The 21988-nt window shown below is 38.5% G+C and overlaps 1 protein-coding gene across 1 annotated transcript; it reads right to left on the bottom strand.

The window, feature by feature from the left end:
- Positions 1–1529: 1529 nt before the first annotated feature.
- Positions 1530–20230, bottom strand: OMA1 (OMA1 zinc metallopeptidase; the record flags this gene model as incomplete). Its single annotated transcript, XM_079535470.1, is given in 11 exon segments — positions 1530–1738; positions 8880–9029; positions 10571–10645; positions 14351–14479; positions 16101–16208; positions 16293–16466; positions 17538–17766; positions 18199–18593; positions 19179–19414; positions 19417–19513; positions 20219–20230. Coding segments are annotated over 11 exon segments (1776 nt in total). The 3' UTR covers positions 1530–1567.
- Between the last annotated feature and the right edge of the window lie 1758 nt (positions 20231–21988).

The following is a 21988-nucleotide window of genomic DNA, read 5'->3' as shown; positions in this document are numbered from 1 at the left end:
ATTTTATCCAACTATATTTTATCCGACTGTATTCACAGACAGCAACAAATACATTGTTTGTTTCCTGTTTTAAAAAATTGTATTCTGATCAAATTCAAAAAATAAGACAAAGCTCACCCCTGTCATACATAAAAAAAGAATACTTCAAAATACTATACACTGTAAAACATTTTGAATGTCCCCTCCATGTAAAACCCTACCATAAACGAGACTGATTTTTCTTTCAGTATAAAATGAATAGCAACAACAGCAAATACGTGTGAGGGGATAAGGGAAAGGGATTTTCCTTTTTTGGCTTTCATTCTCTCCTGCTTCTTTCTGCATCTTCCCATAAGACGACATTTGATATTTTCACTAACTGCAAAGCAAGGATAACTCAAACAGTTGCAAATAATACTAACATGCAGGCTATATAGAGCAATCCATCACAAAGGATAGAATTTACCTATATTGTGCTTACTGGTCACCACAACATACAAGGTGCAGCTTCAGGAGAGACAGGAGGTTTTCCTTCATGTGCAGTTGTGGTTCTTTTGCATTTTTGTTTTTTCATTTGTTTAGATGCCCAGCATCAGATTCTGGTTCCTGAGGATCAGTCACCTTCTAGAACAAGGTACAACTGCTAAAGCTGCAGAGTCAACAAGTCATGTATTTGTCTACTACCCAGCATAATTCCACATCAGCTATCACTGCTGTACAAAGTGATGTATCCAGATCAAATATAGTTGCAGTAAAATTGGCCTCTGGTGAGGCACCCTGATCATTTAAATGATAACACAATCATCCTTGCAAAGCATTTTAGGGGCTACAAACTGTAGATATTATACACAGTATTTTAGAAGAAAGACTTCCTCGAAAATTATTTAGCTTCATTTTTAGATTGAAATTTTTGCAACCCTTTCAGGTTTGCTTTGAAGAAAAATGTTGAATTAATCCATATCTTAAAACGCCTTAGAAAGAAACAAAATCCCAGCAGTAAATCCACCTAATTAAAGTGGAGGTGTATCTTAGCCCATAGGCTATTACTGCATCTCAGCTTAACATTTTTAAACATTCTATATGTGGGACAGGCAGTAAGCTCTCATCATTATTTCTCAAACGAAGCTGAACAGATCTAACGCAAATTAAAGCAAGATAAACCAGACAACTTAAGTGATGAAAATTGCACATTTTCCTCTGCTTTAGGGACACTTCTGGCTCATCTGTCCTCTGATCAAGGTGAGTCTGATAAAGCTGAAAATTATACTGTGCAACTGGATTGTATGAGATTATCTTTCCCCTGAGAAGTGATTTATTTTAGTAACCCTTGATGAATAAGAAACTTTCTGCTCCAACCGATGCTTCTTGTGTGGGCATGGCTCCTTTATTGCTTTGAGTGAGAGATCACATAAAAGAAACACAGAATATGAGCAGTTAGATCATCTTTATGGTTCAAAGACAAATGTGCCCTAAAAGATAGACCTTCAGGAACCACAAGTTTCACAAAATGGAAAAACGATCAGAATTAGTTCGTAGGTTTAACTGCAAAAGTTACTGGCATGTCTTCTGTTTTTTGTTTTTGTTTCTTTTAAGTGTGGGAAAAATCCTCTTTTGTTTTTGCGAGATCTTGATTTGTAGCATTTTGTGATTCTTGAGCTTTATATGACTCCAGGAGATGCTGCCTGTTAAGTCTGAAAACGAGGCGAGGGTCAGGTCCAGAAAGAGATGGGCAATTGCAGCGCTCTCTTATTTTAAGAGCCTGTGGATACATAGGAACACAAATCAAGCTCATTTAAGTAAGGTAAACAAACAAAAAAAAAGGTTTCAGTCAGCAATTCAGCTTTCCAGCAAAGTCTGCATTTTCATATAAAGCTTAGCAAGTATAAAATAGAGTCAGAATTGCTATTTTTCAGCAGAAACCAAGATTTCCTGGGAAGAAATGTACCTTTTAATACTGTAGAACAATGTGGGGGCGGGGGGGGAAAGAATCAAGAATGAAAAATGTTTTCTCAGTCTCCAGAGGAATAAATGTCCTAACACATACAATGTAAATAAGCACTAAGTTCTCAGAGTACTCTGTGTGATATCTGTGCACATCAGTAATTCTTACTTTCTAATTTACGTTCATATGTAAATTGAAATGACTGCATACTTCATTAGCTGTGTTTCATTATTGAAGGAAAGACATATATAGGTATCTGACTGGAAAAAAAGCAGGGAAAAGTCTCCAATAATATAATGGATAAATGTTTGACATAGAGATCCAAGATGGCTGATCAGTGTAGTAAAGTCCAGTTACAAAAAATGATCTTGTCTTCAAGAAGCATTTGAATACTTCTGGCATGTGTTCTCAGAAAAGGATGTCTCTGGAATGTCCAAATTTATCTGGATTAAAAGAAGTACTTTGAGACCAAACTCTAATTACTCCTGCTTGCTAAATAATGAAAGTGATACAGCTTCCATTTTACAGATTAGAAAGTAAAGGCACAAAGGATTTAAAGGATTTCCCAGAGAATCAAAATCCATTAGTGCAGCCACATTCCCTCCAGCTCTGTGTTCTGGCCCACAAATCATTTTGCCTTAGAGGCGATATGAGAAAGGTAATGACAATCAATGGATGAATCATCTCTCAGAGGAATCGTGCAGAATTGGTATAAAACAGTATAAAATAGCTGTTATAAAAGATGCTTCATTTGGTGCTCATTCTAATGAAGTGAAACTTGCTTTAGCAAGTCCATTCCAACAGGCAGCTTGTTTTAAAGATGACCAAACAAACCACTCCGATGCAGTACTTTCCAATTGGTTTTGCATAAACATTTCAGAATCCATGGATTCTCCCACAACAGCCATATCAACTAACCAAGTTCTGTACATTACATATAATACCATTACATGTAGAACTTCAGAACGATCTGCATTTCAGCAAAGAACTGCTCTTCAAGACTTTCAAAGAAAACACCAAGTCAATAATTAGTCTGCTGCTTCCATCATTCAATCATCTGTAGGACATTAGTTTTTATACAAGGTTAACTGTATCCTAGCCTCAGTCAACAGCATAACCTGTTGACAGAGTAACATCCAACTTTCTTTTTAATCCTTTCATGGAAAAAGTTCAAATGTATTTCATTCTACACCTTTTCATGACCATACAGTTCTTGAAAAACAATGGCAATATCTGCCCTGAGCCATAGCCAGATGTCTCCTGACACTTCTGTGGACAGTTATCAGAAAGTGTGCCGTCCTAAAAGGATTGAAGAGGAAGAAGAAACTAAGAGTTTACATAGGAGTTCAAATGATACACTGGGAAAAAAAATGGAAAATTGGAATCTGCTTCATATACTCCAGGTTCAGTTGAGATACCACCTGTGTCTAAGTATTTGTGCATCATTATGAACCTATTTGGTACTCTTTCACAGGAAACACTGGGAATAGCCCACTACAGCAGATTATTAAATTGAGGAGCAGAGCTCTTAAATTTCTTTGTATGAAGAGATACCAAAACTTATTTCTCCCTAACTTTAGTACAGTGAACTAATAAGAGTTTGATTTAAATGGCTAGAAACAAAGAATATAAAGGCAAAAACTGCCTTGGGAAAAAGATGCGTCCCAGGAATGTGCCTTGCTGAAGTGTAAGTTACTGAATGCATAAATCTGGATTAGGCATGCAAATAAAAGGAATTTAACAAGAGGAATATAAAAACCACAAATAAAGCTTTCAGTATTTGTTTTTCTAGAGGGTGATTGTCCATGTGGGCACCAAGTATAACTCTACTGCTAAGCACTCTTCTGCCTCACTGACCAATTAATTTCTATACTGATGTTTTTGACAAACAAAGAGTTTTCTCTTGTTCTCTTCCAGAACATAAGCTGCTGCAAGACTGCATTAATGTCAGACAGCATTATTCAAGGCAAATGGAAATATAAAGATTTAGGCTGTATCCTGGAAAAGGGCAACATAATCTTCTTTTAAACTAATTTAGCAATTGTAAACCTCTAGGGTTTTTTTGCTGTTGTCACTATATAGTGCTTGGCTTATTTCCATGGTCTCACTTAGCTAAAACACCAAAGTAACAGCAGCAAAGGCCCAAAACAATACTTCAGAGTTAACACTTCTAGTCTGTGGAAGTCTGTTTTCTTGCTATACACATAGCTGTCAAACGGGAAAGAAGGCAGCCACCACACCACCATCAACCCAAACACCATTAAAAGGCTACAGTTACGAGAAGGAAAAGTTCTGCTGACACATCATCTTACTGTTAATCACACTTATGAGGACACATTCTAATGAAAGCAATCTTCTTATGTATATTTGTGCATGAAACATTCAACCTTATTTAGGCATTCTTTCCCTGGCTCTGATGGCTATTTTGTTTTATGCCAGTAACAATATAGCATCACTGATGTACCAATACCTGGCTGAGGAGCTTGTAGCACATTTTTTCAGAAAGACAAAACAGCCCAACATTATCAACTACGTTTCACATCCCCAAATAAGCTGCTTTCTGTCAGTTTGGGCAAGTGGAGAAATAAAAGCGTTCTTAATGAAGCATATGCATGTTGGTTATAACAAGAAAATGTTCTGTGGACTGTATACTGACAAGCGTTCTGAACAACACAGAAAGAACTGAAACAAGGTAGAGAATACACAGATGCACCTGAGAATTAAAAGCACTGTAATTCTATTCTTCTCAGTTAAGAAAGATACAGTGGTGTTCAGAATAAAGATCACTTGCATGCTTGCTGCCTCAGAAATATCAAAATTGCTGCCTGTAAGTAGTAAAGGTGATTCTGTTTTTCGTATCAATACAACTGAAGTAACCTCCTGCAATGTACTGCAGGAGAAGAGAAAGAATTTTTAGCTCTTAGCACTAGTCCTATACCACTGTCACAGGTAACCAGGCTAACTGTACCACCATCTTTTGAATACTTTTGGACTTCATCCTACCTCTCACAGTCCATCAGCTCTCTCAGCACCAAACTCACATCACTCTCTTGTCCACAAGCCAGACTAAAGCTTAAAATCTCTTTCTCTTACTGGGGATTACTTCAGTGGGGCTGAATTCTGTTCTGATTTTGCAATTCTGACAAAAGCTAAAGAATACCACAAGCATGTGGAAAATAAATAAGTCAGAAAAACAGTTGCAAAATGAGTTACAATTAGCAGGCATAGAAAACATACCAGGTCCTACAAATAAAGCAGCATTAAAAAGATATTAAAAGAAAAGAATGGATAGATTTGTTACTTGATGGAGAAAAAAGCAACAGGTTCATAATGCTAATACTGCAAATCTTTCATTGCTTCTTCCAGCACAGAAAAGAAAAATTGTGACAAAATATTTAACAGAGTTATGGAGACGACAGAAACACAGCACTTTTCACTTTCTGTTTTCCTTCAGGTTTTTTTAAGTTGATTGGACTTAATATAATCTAGTATTAGAACTACCTGAGGTATTCAGCACATCATTAGCAAAGGGTAAATATGCCATCCTGACAAGAAAATACAATCAATACATCTTCAGTACTCCATAAGACACCAGAATGGGCAATAAAGTAAGTAACTACACAATAGGAATAAATGATAAACTGTCAACATGGATTTGATAACAACAACCCTTGCCAAAGTAAATAAATTTACTGTTTTTTTTTTTTTGGCAAGTTGGTTGCCCTAGCAAACAGAAGAGAAGCAGTAGAAATGATGTGTCCCAACTTACTAAGACTGTTGAAATGATCTCAGTGGGGTATTTCCAAGAAAACATGTTGGAAAGAGGAGCTTAAATGAATCAAAAATGGAATGTGAACCAATAACAAAATGCCAAAAAAGCAAATGTCCTGTCAAGATGAATTTTTTTATCACAGACAAGGCTTAGTAGATCAACTTCTGCTTTATTCAGTATAGCTGAGTTTTCAGCTGATGTACAGCGTTCTATTTGGACAGTAGAGCAGAAAAGGGGTAGACAAGCAGTGAGTCAGACAACATCAAAATAAAAGGTTCAATTATGAACCACGAGATCGTTTAGTTGCTCTCTGGCTCTATGATTTCATGATTTTTCCCTGTAGGACAATGATAAGCATCCCTCCCTCTACTACAGAGTCATGGATTTTATTATTTAAAAAGAAAATAACTCTTCTCTGAGTATTTCACCACTTTCCATGTAGGAATTCCATGAGATTCCAGTTTCCTTTTTAAGAGGGTTCTCATTTGGCTGGTACATTTTTTCCTCCTAATGTACAACCAAAATTGCTCCCTAACTGAGGGGGAAATCCCTTACAACCCTGATAATCTTTTTCATTTTCTTTATTTCCTTTCCAGCCACTTTGCAGCTGTTTATAGTTCTCTATTTACTAATTCCTCTGTTTGGCTGTAGCTTGCAACTTGTTTAGAAATCCAGATGCAAGATCTTTAAAACCCATTTGATTGCTCCCTGCCTTTTAATTACGTGAAAAGAGAATCCTTGTGATGCTGCTGCTTTAATTTACATTTCCTGAGAACTGTTAAGTTGCCTCACTGAGACAAGCCATTTCATTACCTGAAGAAAAAATTTTCATTTCATATAATTGTAGTTTATTGTGAGCTCCAAATCTGCAGAGAAACAACCGCATGGTCTGATAAGATCAAAAACTTGCCTCTGTTTCCCTCAGCTCTGGTAGCTTGTCTAAGAATACATATAACATTGTCCAAAAAAACATCTCAGTCTCAAAGCCATCAGTGTACAAACCACAATATCAGTATCCTTAACAAAAAGCTGCTCTACTTCATTCACATCTTCAGAGGAAAGGCAGTTTCAACTGAAGGAATATTCAAACCAAATACAAATGTAAAACTAACAGATTGGTTTATTGATAATCTTTATTTTAGGATTCAAATTTTATGATGGATCTGAGGTTGAGTCCAAGTAGTAGTTTCTCCATAAAGAGATTGAAGAGGTCCATTCAGATATCCAGCTTCTCCTCCTGGGCTCTGAGCACCTACTGGCTATCAGTGTATGGTACACAAAAAGCACTCAACAATAAAACCCTGGAATTCCTTTTAAATGCCTGAAATCCAGCTTCAGGAAGGCAGTTTTCAAAGAAACAAGGAGTCAGTAGTTCAGACAAGAAGGCTCCAACAACACTTCTACACACCTTCTTTCATTTTTATTCCACTTTTGCACTATCAACCTCACATCCAGTCAACTTCTGTTAAAAACAGGACCTTCTTCCCTCCCTTTTACTCCAAAAAACACACAAGGTAAAAAGCAAATGAAAACATCACCTTCTCAACTACCCTGTGGAAGACTTCCTAGCCTCCACTGCTTTTGCAAGGAAGAGCAGTAATAAACAGACAAGAAGTTGCTGCCCCTGCTGAACTACAAGGGTAAGACAAATAATAACTCAACTGCCAGGACTACACTGTTGTTCATTTCTATAACTTCTTCACTCAATCTTTGTGTAGAAAAGAATTTATTTCATCACCACTTTAGAAGCCAGTCAATAATTGTATAAAAATGAAGCCTCTCAAACCTTCTATGTTCCATCTAACCAAAGTGAAGGCTCCATAAAAATGCAGATCATTTTCCATTCAGCTGCTCTTAAGTGGTACAGAATTCACAAAAATATTTCACAACCTATTTTTGTAAAGCACAGAATTTGTGTATGTTAATTTGAAATACTCAGTCTGGCCATTCTCCAACATCCTACACTTTATCTCTGTTTTGATTTATGCCATCATTTAGATTATTTACTGCATTCATTCTCATCAAAAGGTTCAAGAAAATCTCTTCCCCTTTGAAATCAGTAAACACCTCAGCATTTTAGTGCTCTCTCTACCAATAAATCTTCAGCTGTTTCTGCAACTTGGAGTTAAGAAAGACATGAAGTGGCTGGGAATGGGAGAACAAAAAAAAAAAAAAGAGGAAGAAAGAAGTTGCTTGGTTATAAGGGGAATTTCCAGTTAGCATTTAGACTGTTGAAAAACAATGCTGTTGTAAAGTGTACAAATGTACACTAACAAAACCAAAGAACAAAAAAACACACTGGGCAAAAAATCCATGTTATTTTACTGGTGTAAAAAATATGGAAACAGTAAACAAGCTAAGATCACTAAACTTGGAACAGTCCTCACATATAAAACTAGCACTTGGTTATAGCAGAATTTTTGTTTAAGCTACCAGTGAGTAACACACCAAATTAAGGACATCTCTAAGCAGCCATGTACTTGGCATCCTTTGGGATGAAATGTGAAACAAATAACAGAACAGACTGGCAGGCAATTGTGTGAACCAGCTCTATGTCCCTTAGAGTGGGGTAAAGTTTGCTCCCCAGTGTGATGGTACAAATAGAGATGAGATGTGAGGGGTGGAATAAAAAAAAAAAAAAGAGCTGGCTGAAAATTATACAAGAGCTATCATAACAAGATCCATTGAGAAATCTTCTACTGGGGATCTAATATTTTTTTGAGGCACTGTTATACAAGGTGTCCAGTTCCACATCAGTGGGAGAGAAAGCATAGAATGGAGTGTTCTCTATCTGATAGCCTTGGGCTAGCTACCGATGTAATGGTTAGATGAGACAGTTTAGGAAACCAGCTTAAAATCTGCCTTCCAAATTTGCTTAAAAGGAAGAAGAATTAATGCGACCTGTGTCATTACCTTGTCTATATTATAAAAGCAATTAAAAACCATAATTACTACAATTTGATTAGAAATCAGGAAAAAAAGTCACTAGGCTGAATTGCATTTTACGTGTACTACCCTCATTTTTATTCATTTAATACAATTATCAAGAAAGATTTTTATGATAGAAAATTGCATTATGGATAAAGAGAGAGATAACTCTGATACTAAGAAAAAATAGCATGTCAATTAATACCAAGCTAATTCTTTCCTCAGAGGGAAAGGCCCACTTCCTTCAGCTCTGCTCACCTCTGGAATAAGGCGGTCCAAGTGCTCAGCTCTATTCTCATGAGAAGGGTGTGTGGAGAGCCATTCTGGCAACCTGGGCTCCCCTTTAATGGTTTCTACTAATTCCATTCGTTGCCAAAATACACTGCTTGCTCTTACATCAACACAAGCCTGAAAGGAGAACGAAAATGTTTGCACCGCTGTTTTTAAGGTAATGCAACACACGTTCTAATGGATATTGAATCTTAAGAGACATCATGAACTCCAAAGCTCAATGACTATTTAGAATAGCTTATCTCAGGCAAAAGACTGTTCTGAAATACCCAACAAACCTGAATCAGCTGTTTATTCCACACTATGTTCTCTAGACTCAATACAGCACAAGTTATCCATTTCCACAGAGTTCAGAAAATACACACGAAGACAGAGTCTAACACATGAATTATTATCACTTCTTGTGTAAATCTCTCTGAAAACAAGCTGCAAAGGCTGTTCTGTATGCGATTAAACTACCTTTATAAAGGGTGATTTAAATACCTTTTAAGGGTGTAATTCACAACAGGCAAAAGTAGCAATTCTGGGGAACAAGAACTCTCCCATCCCCCTCCATATTTAACTATGACAGGCATGGACCTATGGGAATGCTACACAAACAGCATTTGTGTATCACCAACAAACTCCTTCACACTTGTCTTTAAGTAGGGTGGAACAAAGAAGGAGATTTCTTGCAACAGTTTCCATTTCTTTAAGAGAACAAGATGACCACTTACAGGGTAAGAAAATTACTCCTCCCACACTCAAAAATAAAAATGAGTGGTGCTTTGTCCTTTGAATTTTATTTCTTATCAATGATTACAACAAATGTAGTTGCAAAAGTAGAGAAATGCTGTGAAAGCACTTTGCTTGTTTCTTTCTGGTACAGTTCTACAGCATCACTGCTATTAGAAAGCAGCAAGTTACCCACACAGCAGTTTTGTTGTCATGGATGCTATTCGTTCCCCTGGATGACTTCCAACTCCAAATGAAGTTTCAGTCCCAGAATCAAAGATCATTTTTAAAATTCTGCCGTGAGGAAACATGAATAACTAATAAGAAAGGGAAATTAACCTTATCAAATATTAACACTAGGTGGTGCTGCTCTCATAGATATCTAACACAACAGCTATGCTGCACTTTGCTAGAACTGAGTGTTTTGTTTCATTTAGAATTACAACTCACGGAGATGAAAAAAGTGACTGGAAAATGAATTATGAAAGAAGACAGAGTCATTTCTTCACAAATTTGCCTTATTTTAGGCTGTATTTGGATTAAAACTTTAAATACCTGAAAAGTATTGATATACTTCATTAATCAAGAGCGACCACGGGCATTTCAACATCTGAAATTTTCCTGTATTGCTATGAAAATAGATTTTATAGATCAGAGTATTTTTACTTGCACAAAAACATAGCAAAGCATTCCTCAGAAGCTCTTGCAAAAGGTGGACACTAAGTGAAAGGGAAAGTCAAGGAAAAGTCAAAGGACAGTCTCTACTTCAATAAACAATTTAATACGGCCTACTTATGTAGACTCACTGTTTGCCTTTCTCTGTATACTGTGCCAACTGGAGAACAACCAACCATGCAGTTTACCTCTGTATGAAGTGCAAAGCTCCCTATGGTTATAATGGAAAATGGAAAGTGTTCAGTTGGTAATCAAACAGTTGTAGTTACCTTTGCTGCAAACTGAAGTCCCACTTTATCAGCTTCAGCCTCCAACGCTCTGCTGTACGGTCTATCAAAAATAAACTGCAAAAAAAGCACATTGGAGCTGTGTGTCATGTTTTTGAGTGTATTGAAGCTGAAATGTTATAGCTATTTTTCTAACCTTCCCATAACAAGTGTGTTATCTATAATGTTTGCATTGCATGCGAGCAGTATTGATTTTTCCTAATAAAATCTTTAATTGCATTCTATCTATCTATCTATCTATCTAATTCAACGTTCCTATTTTCAGTTGAAATTAACTCAGATTATACATCTTTCATGGTTCTCCTCATCAGCCAGTGTCACTGTATGTTGCTGTGGCCAAAGGGTGAACATCAACTTTAAATGAGTTGCTTTAAGATACTATAAGCAGAAATATATTACTGATCAGGGTTGCATTAAAGATTCAGAGTCAGAACAAAAACTGATTATGCACAAAATGGAATTTTCTCACTTCACCTTTACTGACATTAAAATTGTAGATGTAGCTACAGTAAATAAAAAAATCCAGAGGCTTTTTAAATTATGGGTTATTATTATGTACATTACGTGGTAAAAGCCCACTGTATGAATGCAATCAAATATTTTCATGCAGAAATCACTCCTTTGCCACAGTTATCTCTCAACAGAAGTTGCAAATTGCCCTTGAGAAGCTTGATTTGAAGAAAAGACATAACCAACTACTCTCCTTTTTTTGTGGTTATGACAATTTATTAATAGGCACAAAACAATGGTAGCTTGGACACGTTGTTATTAATTCATATAACCCAACTTCTTCTGGCTTGTGTAGATCTGGGTTACCCTGTCCTAGTTTATCAGGTTATAGTAAAGGCAAATCAGGGCTCGAAAAGCAGCCTTCTCCTGCAGAGGTAAGCAAAAGCCAAAGCATTCTGATCTATGCATCAACTAGGAAAAAAACAAAGAGCAGAGTAAGGATGTGCAAGGAATCAAAGAAGAAAAGGCTGCATCTTTATTTAGCCAAAGAAGCAGATCCTCCTTCCAAGTTCCAGGAAAAAAAGGAAAGAAAAAAAAAAACAGGTAGATATGAAGGGCACCAAAGCAGTGGTGCAATAAAGATACCAGTAACTCCTTTTCTTACAGACCTTGAACACTGCAGTTATAAATGTATTTCTAAAATCTTCTGTAGGTATTGTTTGAAGTGTAATATACACTTTTACTGCCCTGAAAGTCTACAGAGGCAAAGATGTCCCTAGTTAGTGTGTCATGTAATCCTCAAGGGCTATTTCCCAATTAGCTAAATAACTATTTTATTTTTTAATTGTTAATAATTCCCCAGGTTGAAACAGAGACTGGTAGAAGGCAAGATGACTATCCAAATCACCAACCAAAACAGATCTGCACAAGCAGGGCAGTTTTCTACTTCTTCAATTACAACCACTTGTGATTTTTCTTCTCCAGGAGCTTCAGGAGAATTTAAAGTTGGAAGCTGAAGAACTAGGAAATTGGTGGTCTGAATGCATGTGTAACCTAGACAGAGACTTTGGACAGCATGAAGATGATCATAAGATCATGATTTTAACTCTTGCCCCTGAGATTTATTTGTGCTTACATTTAAGCAGCAGGATATCATTCTTTATCTGCATCCTTATAAATGTGCACAAAAATATGGTTATATTCTGAAAAATAAATCCAGTGCTAGTGCAATTCTTGGTTAAGGGATTACCTGTGTGGCAGGAGTCACCTACACTACAGTCCATGGGAGCACAGATGACACCTGATGAGGCCATTCTACGATTTCAGTATAAGCCAGCATTGTGTTCCCATCTCTGTTACAAGTGCAGTGAGTAGGGCTGATCTGGCACTGCCTAACTGTATCTGGAAATCAAAGATCGTCTGCCACATGTGCTGATGGAAGAGAAGAGTGATTCACTAAAGGCCAGGCTCCTCAAGATTCAGAAATCCTTAGCTGCACACACAGGCATAAGGAAGGGGTGAGTAGTTCACCTAAATGGAAAGTCTTAAAGGCACACAGCTAGTTGAGGAAACTCCTATTCTCTGTAATGTCTTCTGTGAAACTTGCCATTCTCAAATACTTATCTGAAGCGCTGTTCTGATTGCAGCAAATTTCACTGAATCATCACATTAGATTCACCAATGATTAAGTGATGACTAAGTGCTGATTTGATTATTAAGTGATGGTTAGGTGCTGTTAAAAATCACATGACCTACCAGTGTGATTTACAACAAAACCATTAATAAATTCAAAGTGCTGCAGAACCAAAGCACGGCAAAAACCTATTTGTGACAAGGAAAAAATAAAGCAGACATGGCACTCATGGGTGAGCAGCAAACAAGAATTCCCATTCAGCATATTTTGTGTGCGGGATAGAGCGTGGCCAGTATTACCCACTTCTTTATTCAGGATTACATGTGGATACATTTAATTCTATTTTATTTTAAGGTATTGCTGACCGATGCTTCAAACCAGGACACTACAGGACTGTGTCCTGCACGCAGCAGATCTAGAACGGTAGAACTGTGAGTTTCAACTCAAATTACCCCGGCAACAACTCCAATCTACAATAACAAAATATCAGTTGCAGTAACCCAGGAGTAAAGCTCCAATGCAATACAACCCAACCCAAATGGAAACGCGATACGGTGGAACGCAACGCGATGAAGTGAAACGCAATCGAACGCAATGCGAGGCAACCCAATGAAAAGAAGAGAAATCCACTGCAATCCCAACTCTGACAGGAAATTAAATCTTGCTATTATGAGCAGTCTGAGGATTGGTTCACACTTGGCTTTTTCCAAATCCAGCTGTTCAAAATGATGACTAGCAATCATCAGTATATTACTTTCTTAGCCACTTGTACAAATACCCAAGCTCTTTAGATGTAGTTTATGTTCATAACCACATATCTATCCATTAGCATAAGAACTACCAAACAGATTGGTTATATTTAAGTTTTTGAAGAGCTGGGTGAAATAGGAAAATCATCAAGAGAGTCAAAGCCAAAGAGCACTTCCATTGCATTCCAGACTCAAGTTTTATGAAATAAGCAAAATTTCCTTTAAGGAAATATTAAAAAGGGTTTTATTATAAAGAAAAAAAAAATTTTATGAGTAACTATCCAGAAGAAGACAGAAAATTAGGCAGCAGGAAAAAAAACAGCACCAAAAACCCCTGAATTTTACACTACTGGAAATAAGCAGTCTGAAAAGTTTATTTCACTATGTTTTATTATAGCATAGTTTCTAGTTTCCGAGAACATTTAGACTCTCAACTTCCTTATCTTGAAAACCATTAGCAATGAATTTAAAGATACTCTTTCCATATATTTCAGTTTGTTTAGAAACAAATTAGCAACAATTCAAATAAAAACTTCAGCATCTATAAAACATGAGACACATTTCAAAAAGACCCTCATTTAACTTAATTGGCAAGCAAGTGCTAAAAGCCCATCCAACTAAATCCAATCATTATTTCAGGAGATCTACAGTTTCTCAAAGTGACAAATGAGAAATATGTACCAACTATAGCAGAAGCTTATTTATAAAAACATATTTCCTCCAAAAACACCCAAAGACATGTTTATTTTTGTTTATAGTCTTTTTCCTCTTGCTTTTTTCCCATTTGTACTCTTTAGAGATACTAACCCCCCAAAACTGTCAGTGCTCTCCCGTGACGGATAGCAAGAAATATTTCAACACATTTGCAATGAATGTCAGAAACAGATGTATTCAATTAAGCTGTGTGAAGTATTCCACAGCCATTCTTACCTCCTGCAACTTGCTCTGGATCCGCTGGCCAACAACCGCCAATATATCGTGAGGACAGATGGCCCAAATCATAGTGAGAAAGATGAGTGATAGGAAATCCACAAAGTGAACCAGACTGGCTTTCTCTATCTGAAAGAAAAAAAGAAAAAAAATGGTCCAGTTTTCATTCCTTGCTGTGTTTTCTTCTACACAGGCAACACGAACCGGGCAAATAGAAAATCCTATGCTCACAAAGAAAAAAACCTAAAGAAAATAAACAGTGACCCCCAACCAACAGAACAGCTGGATGCAAGGTACTTCCAGTCTAGAATCCACACTAACTACATATTTGTTCCTGCTGGATATATATATATATATATACACACATATATATGTGTGTGTGTGTGTGTGTGTGTGTGTGTGTTGGATGTCTCCCTGTCTGAAAGGCACAAAGCCTGGAATACAATGACAGTGGTGTGCAGACCACCTTTAGTAAAAAGGCCATGAAATGGTTGGGAGGGAAAATCTACAAAAAGACCCAAAAGACTGCTGTTTACATTAACTTGAGATAAGACAGGCAGCGTTTAGACAGGGGGCAATAAGCGACTCTACTTAATACATTTTTTAAAACTATTTTCTGTTGTGTTTCCCAACTTCAGAAGGTGAAGAATAAAACTGAAGTTCTGCCATTTTTCCTGAAATTCTGCCATTTTTCAGCTCTTCATTTGACACGCAGAAAATTGCTCTGGGCACTGACAAGACAGGTTGTGCCATTGTTTCCATCAGGACAGTGACACAAATTGCAAGGTAAGCTATTTCTAATAGGCTGAACAAGTCTAACAGCTCAACCAAACCCAAACAACTGTGACGTAAACATTCTTGATCACCCCAAACGATACGATCTGCAGTAAAGAAGTTCTCCTGGATTTTCACTGATTTTCAAAACATATTTACTGACTTACAGATTACTTTTGCAACTTTATCAGGGCAAGTACGATAAAAAGGTTCTCGTTATGTCTTCTCAAACTGAGATGCAATAATGCAATAATGGATGCAATTTTTTAAAAACTACATTTAGAGACAGAAATCATTTTGGAGGCAAAACAGCCCCTTTTACCAAATCACCCCAATCCAGAACAGCATGAACCATAATTCTATACCATGCTCTTTCTTCATAATTGTATCTACAGAGCACAACAAAATGATTACTTTCATTCTTTAATGTTTAAAGGGCAAAGAACGATTCATTTCAACACATGAAGAATACAGAATAATTAAGGTTGTGAAATTAATTCTCTCTAAACCAAGCTCCAGACATTCTTGAGTTTTGCATCCTGTAGGTTTGTGCTACAACAATAAAAGCACCATGTGTGTACAAAAAATTTCTGAAAGTACATCCACTTTTGTGGATATGAACAAGCCTAGGAGCAACAAACTGAGTTGCCGATGCCTCCTTATCTCTCCCTAGAGGAGAGACATCTACAGACCAAGTTCTAAACGACTCCTGATAGTGAGCCATAATCCATCCATACAGCTACAAAACAAGCAAACAAACCCAAACAAGCCACGCTGATAGGACTTCTGGCAGCTAAATACTAGGTGAGTAACAAGAATAGACTGTATCAGACTACTCTCCTTTCAAACTCAATTTCTCATTAACTGGAAAGCCATACCAAAATTTTGCTTGGCAGTGTTAGGAAATATCTTAGTTAATATAATGAAAGAATTCTACATTTAAGAATTAAGAATTTCTTAAGAAATTCTTACTTACTGCATGTTCCAGCACAGCATGAGCTATTTCATGTCCCAAAATGAAAGACAGCTGATGGATATCAGAAACTGCATTTAGTAATCCAGTGAAAACAAACACTTCCCCATTCTGTGAATAAGGAAATTAAGAAGGCATGTCAGTAAAATGCTGTTTCAATATCGCTAACAGTGTTTGTATTTAGGTTCAACTCACTGGAAGCACAAAAGCATTTACTTCTGGATCATCTACCACATGGATAGCCCAGGTGAGCGCTGAGACCTGCGGGATGTCCTTATTGCTCTCAGACAAATGTCCAACAACTCTCTTCACAACCTGATAGCGTGCATCTGTCTCAGGCAGCATTTTGCTCTCGTACTTGTCCATCCACTGAAACAAGAATTGATTGATTGCCAGGTGGAACAAACACACAGTAAGCGACTACTTGGTAAATTAGTTTAGTGGCTACATACAATTTCGTTATAGCTAATCTTTATACATTTTTCTTTCAGACAAGTCACGCTAACATATTACTGATCATGCTTTCAGACCCACAAACTAAAAATAAGATACTATGCCTTGTTGCTATATCTGGTGTTTCCTCATACATGCAGCTACGCTTGGCATCAAAATTAAGCAGACTTCTGTATCTTTCTCAATTCCCATTAGAATTTATAATTCCTCTATATTTTTGTCATAACTTGTAAGTTTGACAAACTTACTAAAGATGTAACAGAATATATCCTTGTACTAATTCTGTTGTCTCACATTCTCCATGAAACAGGAATAGAGCGACATTTGTACATGACTGGATTACCAGGTTTCACTGACATCAGGATAGCAAGTTACAGAACTCAAAGTCTCAGAAATTAGAACAATAGGCAAAGTAAAAGAACAATTAAAGAAAATGAGCTGATTAAAAAAAAGAATTGAACAAATTCTTAGTGGTGGAGTAACAACTCATAGAAGAAAGGACCTTAAAGAAATAGCAAGGAATGATCAAATTAGAACACAGGACAGATCTGAGCACGTGCTTATTAGCTGTTTTTCCTCTTCTCTACTGGATTTCTGCATTCAGCATATTACAATAACACTGCTAGAAATATTTGCTACCCACCTATTATGTGCTCTTAGCCATCATTTTAGAGGCAAATGATGCCTGAATGATTTGCTAATGGGAAAACTCTTAAAAGTGGATAAGAGTATAAGATTACTCTTGGATGTGCTCTAAGGGCTGCTGAGCACAAAGTGCAGGGAAATACCATGTAATTTTCACTCTTATTAAGGGATATAAGAAAATCTGATTGTCAAGAAGTGTGCCAGAGAACACAGTTACAGCCTTTACCTACAAATTAAACACTGCTGGGTGTGTTTGTCCATCTCACCATTTAAACAAACAAACAAATATATAAATAAAGCATTAGTACTTTGAGTATTTTGATTTTTTCTTCAGAATCTTACCATAGAATATTCCATCTGTGACAGCTGTCTCAAATGCTCCTTTCCAAACACCAACAGTCTGGCACGTCCAGTGATGGGTGTCTCTTCCAAGTGAGTAAAATAAAACACGACAAATAAAACTCCTAAGCTACTGACACCCAGGAGTATCTTCCATTTATTTGTCCTCACACTTTCTTTAAAGAGCTCCCGTTTATTAGGAGGAAGTCCCTTCCACCATTTTCTTATGCTCCTGTAAGACACAAACACTGGCAACTTAGGACATAGCTAAAAGAGGGTTGTTAGAGTCTGCTGCTGCTCTGATTCCTCCTACATTCTCAGCTGCTATGAGTTTAAGGAGGTTTTGTTGCACCTGGCCCCTACCTATCTCCCTTTCCTCCTTCTCAGAGAAAGAGAAGGAGATGCCTCTTAATGTCTGGTCCATCTCCCTCTGCCATGTGTAGGTGAGGAGTAAAAGGGAAAAAGATACATAAGAAACAATTCCTTATTAAACAAACTCTTAGCCCTGGGCTTCAGCCCTTCAAAGCTTTGCAAATCTACCACCATTAAAACCCTATAAATAACTACACCTCCCATTCTTTATAAAATAGAGATTCAACACACCCACATGCCTTGGCACAACAGGGCCTTACTCTGAGAGAGAGAAAGCAAGATCATATTTTACCTGCCAACAAGGATAGCAAACAACTTCTGAACAGGTTTAATGATTATCCAGAAAAGAGGAAACGGTGCAGCCCGCAATGATGGCGATGTGTGAAAAGACCTGATGAGCTGAGCGCTCCCAGCAGAAAAATGATTTGGGATTGGCCCTACAGAACTGATTTGGAGGGATGTGATCTTCTCCTTCAGCAACCGAGGAGACTGGGAGCAAAACCTTCTGGAAACGCGATGAGCACTCTTCCATACTTCTGTATTTGGGACATTTGAGACACATCTCTGTTCTTTACCAAGACAGGCCCTGTTGCAGTTTTTCGTTGGGATCAAAGCCAAACGAAAGAAAAGACAGTTCCTTCTGAGAAGCTTGAAACCACGGGTGACGTTCATAACCTCTTTGGTTGGCTGGCCTGAAACAAAGGAGGAGGGGAAAAAAAAAAAGGGGGGGGGGGGGGGGGGGAAATAAGTATTAAGAAACAGGAAACGCCCCAACAGCCAACTGGGAAACGTGACTTCATCTGAACAGATCCCGTATTTCCCCTGAACAGATTACAAGGTATTTCTTTGCCCACACACACTTAGAACTGCATTCTGTTGCAGGCCAAGGGCAGGACGCTGCTGCCAGCTGCAAAACCAAAACTCGTGCCTCATCTTATCACCGACAGCAAAACGGCGTCGGGTGTTTTCCCTCGCTCCGTAACAACACCGAGGGCAGGCGGGTTGTGAAGGAATCCCGCGCTCCCTGAGGAGCCCCAGCCCAGCGGACCTCCCGCCCCGCGCGCGGCGGCCGTTCCCACCCGTGGGCTCCCCTCAGAGAGAAGCCCCGCGCCCCCCGAGCTGCCAGCCCTATCGTGATACTGGCAGACGTGAGGAGGGTGACGTGAGGACGTGTGTCTGTAAGGCGCCCGGATCAGCTCTGTCCGCCATCACGGCGAGACGACTGTGGCACCTGCTCCGGGATACACCTCCTCAGCCGCCGCCCCTACTCACCTCGCCAGCAGGCGGAGGAGGAGGGGGGGGGGAGTCGGGCCGATGCTGGGCCGCGGCTGAGGGCGGGCACCGGGAGACAGGATGAGATGAGACGGGTCCGACGCGGTGTCGCCGCTCCACCCCTCCCCCGACCGGCAGGGAGGGCGCTGGGCGGGACGCTGAGAGCGGGCGCCGCCATTTTGTGTGGGCCGTCGGTGCGTCACAGAGCTCCGGGGTTGTCCCTCCCAGCTCGGCGGCGGGGCCTCAAATCTGACTGATAACGATGTGTCGTGCGTTGGGCAAAGGACGTGAAGAACGCGTTCTTTACAAATGAAAGGGTGAGGAACGTGTGTGGGCTAAGAGCAGGTCACAGGCGCTTAATACGGGCCCTGGGGCTCTGCGTGCTTCAGAGCATTTCCTCACTGTGGGGAGGTGAAGGAGCGCAGATCTCGCCTTCGGCAGCCGCAGAGGTGGCTCCACACATGAAAGCAGAGGAGTTGCAGCGGGAGAAAAGCAGTTAGCATAACCCAAGGCCTGTGTATGTCCTAGATGGCAAGAAATACACGCTCTCGTCGTTGCTGATGCTCGGTGTCCTTATTTCTTAGACTTCATTGTTGTCCGTTTTTCCTGTTTTCAGGGAATCACAGAATGGCCTGGGTTGAAAAGGAGCACAATGCTCTTCAGTTCCAACCCCCTGCTATGTGCAGGTTGCCAACCAGCAGACCAGGCTGCCCAGAGCCACATCCAGCCTGGCCTTGAATGCCTGCAGGGATGGGGCATCCACAGCCTCCTTAGGCAACCTGTTCCAGTGCCTCGCCACCCTCTGTGTGAAAAACTTCCTCCTAATATCCAACCTAAACCTCCCTGTCTCAGTTTAAAACCATTCCCCCTTGTCCTATCACTATCCACCCTTGTAAACAGCCATTCCCCTTCCTGTTTATGTGCTACCTTCCAGTATGGGAAGATCACAATGAGGTCTCCCCTGGAGCCTTCTCCAAGCTAAACAATCCCAGTTCCCTCAACCTTTCCTCATAGGAGAGATGCTCCAGCCCTCTGATCACCTTTTTGTCCATGTTTTCTGCATGTAGAATTCTCCCTTCCTAAGCCAAGCATGAGTACTTTCTCTTGTTTGGTCTGTGGAGCAAATCTCATTCTTCCACCTCAGAGACTCCATTTTATATTAAACCAGCTGAACATTTGTTTTGTTTTGTTTTTGCTATTATTTGTTCATCTGGATTCATTATTTACCTGTCTGCTTAGAGGCTATTAGAGCTATTTCTGCATTCCTGCCTCACCTATTAAACCTCACCTCATTCCTCATTCCTATTAAAATCACTGGATTTTTTTGTGTGTTTTTGAGTTTTGAGTGCATAAAGATGGGGCTAAGAATTGTGTTCTGCACTTCTCCACAAGTTTTATCACTTACAATTAAGATTTCAAAGCAGACAAGCAGCAAATACAACACAGATAATTATAGGATCTTTCTATCAGATACTGACATGAACTGCATCTCTGAAAATCTGGAAGGCGGTTGAGCAATTGGTGATGAAGTGGTGTTTTTCTCCAAACTGCCAATTTGGAGATAATAAATAATAAAATAGATCTAGTGATTTTCACCATGGCTTCTCTTGAATTTTAGCAGCTATACATGTATGTAACTTTTTTCTTTTTTGAAGAAACTTCTGTGCTGAGATTTTGTTGCTAGCTTCATCTCTTCTTCAAAAAAGGTCTGTAATTTGCATTTCTGAAGAAGACCAGAAGACCTGTGTAGATGTATCCAATCTCTGTGTATTACTGTAAGTAGTCACACTAAACTGAATGAAATGTTCATGTTTAAAACCCTTCACTCAAGCAGTTGGCAGTACCGCCGTGTCTTTGGTATTTTTGAGTCTTTGTCTCATAGAGCTGGAGCTTGTTTTTTTTTTAGTGAGAGGATGTGTGTTACAAAGATCATTGCAACTCAAATCGATTTCTTACAAATCTTTTATTCTGAGTTGTATAATCATAGAGTAATACAGGTTGGAAGGGATCTCTTGGAGGTAATTTGGTCCTATATTCTGTTTGGAAGAGGGCTGACCTCAAAGTTGGATGCAGTTGCCAAATATGAAATCCAATAAAAGTAATTAAAAACAAGGTAACTATAAACATTAATGATTTTTCTGTATATTCAAGTGGAAGCCTTTTATACTAACATCTTCCTAGTACCAATTTTAATCCTGACAATTAAAAAGTTGTCACTTAAAATGTAAAGTATTCATTTTTAAGTGAAAAAAAAAACCAAAGTATGGCAAAATGTTTATCTTTTCTTTAAATCTAGGCAGAAAAAAAAACCAACAATCGTGAGTGATGGTTTTGTCATTCAAGTTTCAAAGTAATTCACAACTGCTCATTAGTGGCAGGCTAAAATCTTGTCAGAAACAATAAAGTCTATCAGCCTTCTGCAAGTCGTAAATTGGATTTAATGCTACTTATGTCTGTTTGACCAGCAGAAATCCAAGGAGTTCATGTGAACTTCAAAGAACAGTTAACATGTCATTATTATTGAAGTTCTTCCAAATGTTGTTCACCAGATCCAGTCTCAATCCACTGAGTGCTCTGTGTTGTGTACATGTCGTATTAGCTAACCTGTCCTTGTCCCACTGACATACCTGAACGTGGATGCTAGTAGATATGTATCTATTTGTTAATAAGTAATCATTATTTCTGCTGTTTATGTATTACAGTATAGTTTAAAAAAAGTAAAATTACGATCTAGAAGATGAAGTTACTCAACAGAATGGAAAACTACTGCAGGACTATAGAAGTTGTTGTAAAATTCAGTATAGTCCCTT

The sequence above is a fragment of the Tetrao urogallus genome (genome assembly GCF_951394365.1).
Source record: "Tetrao urogallus genome assembly, chromosome: 5".
Lineage (NCBI taxonomy): Eukaryota > Metazoa > Chordata > Aves > Galliformes > Phasianidae > Tetrao > Tetrao urogallus.
This window is presented reverse-complemented; position numbering and strand designations above follow the sequence as displayed.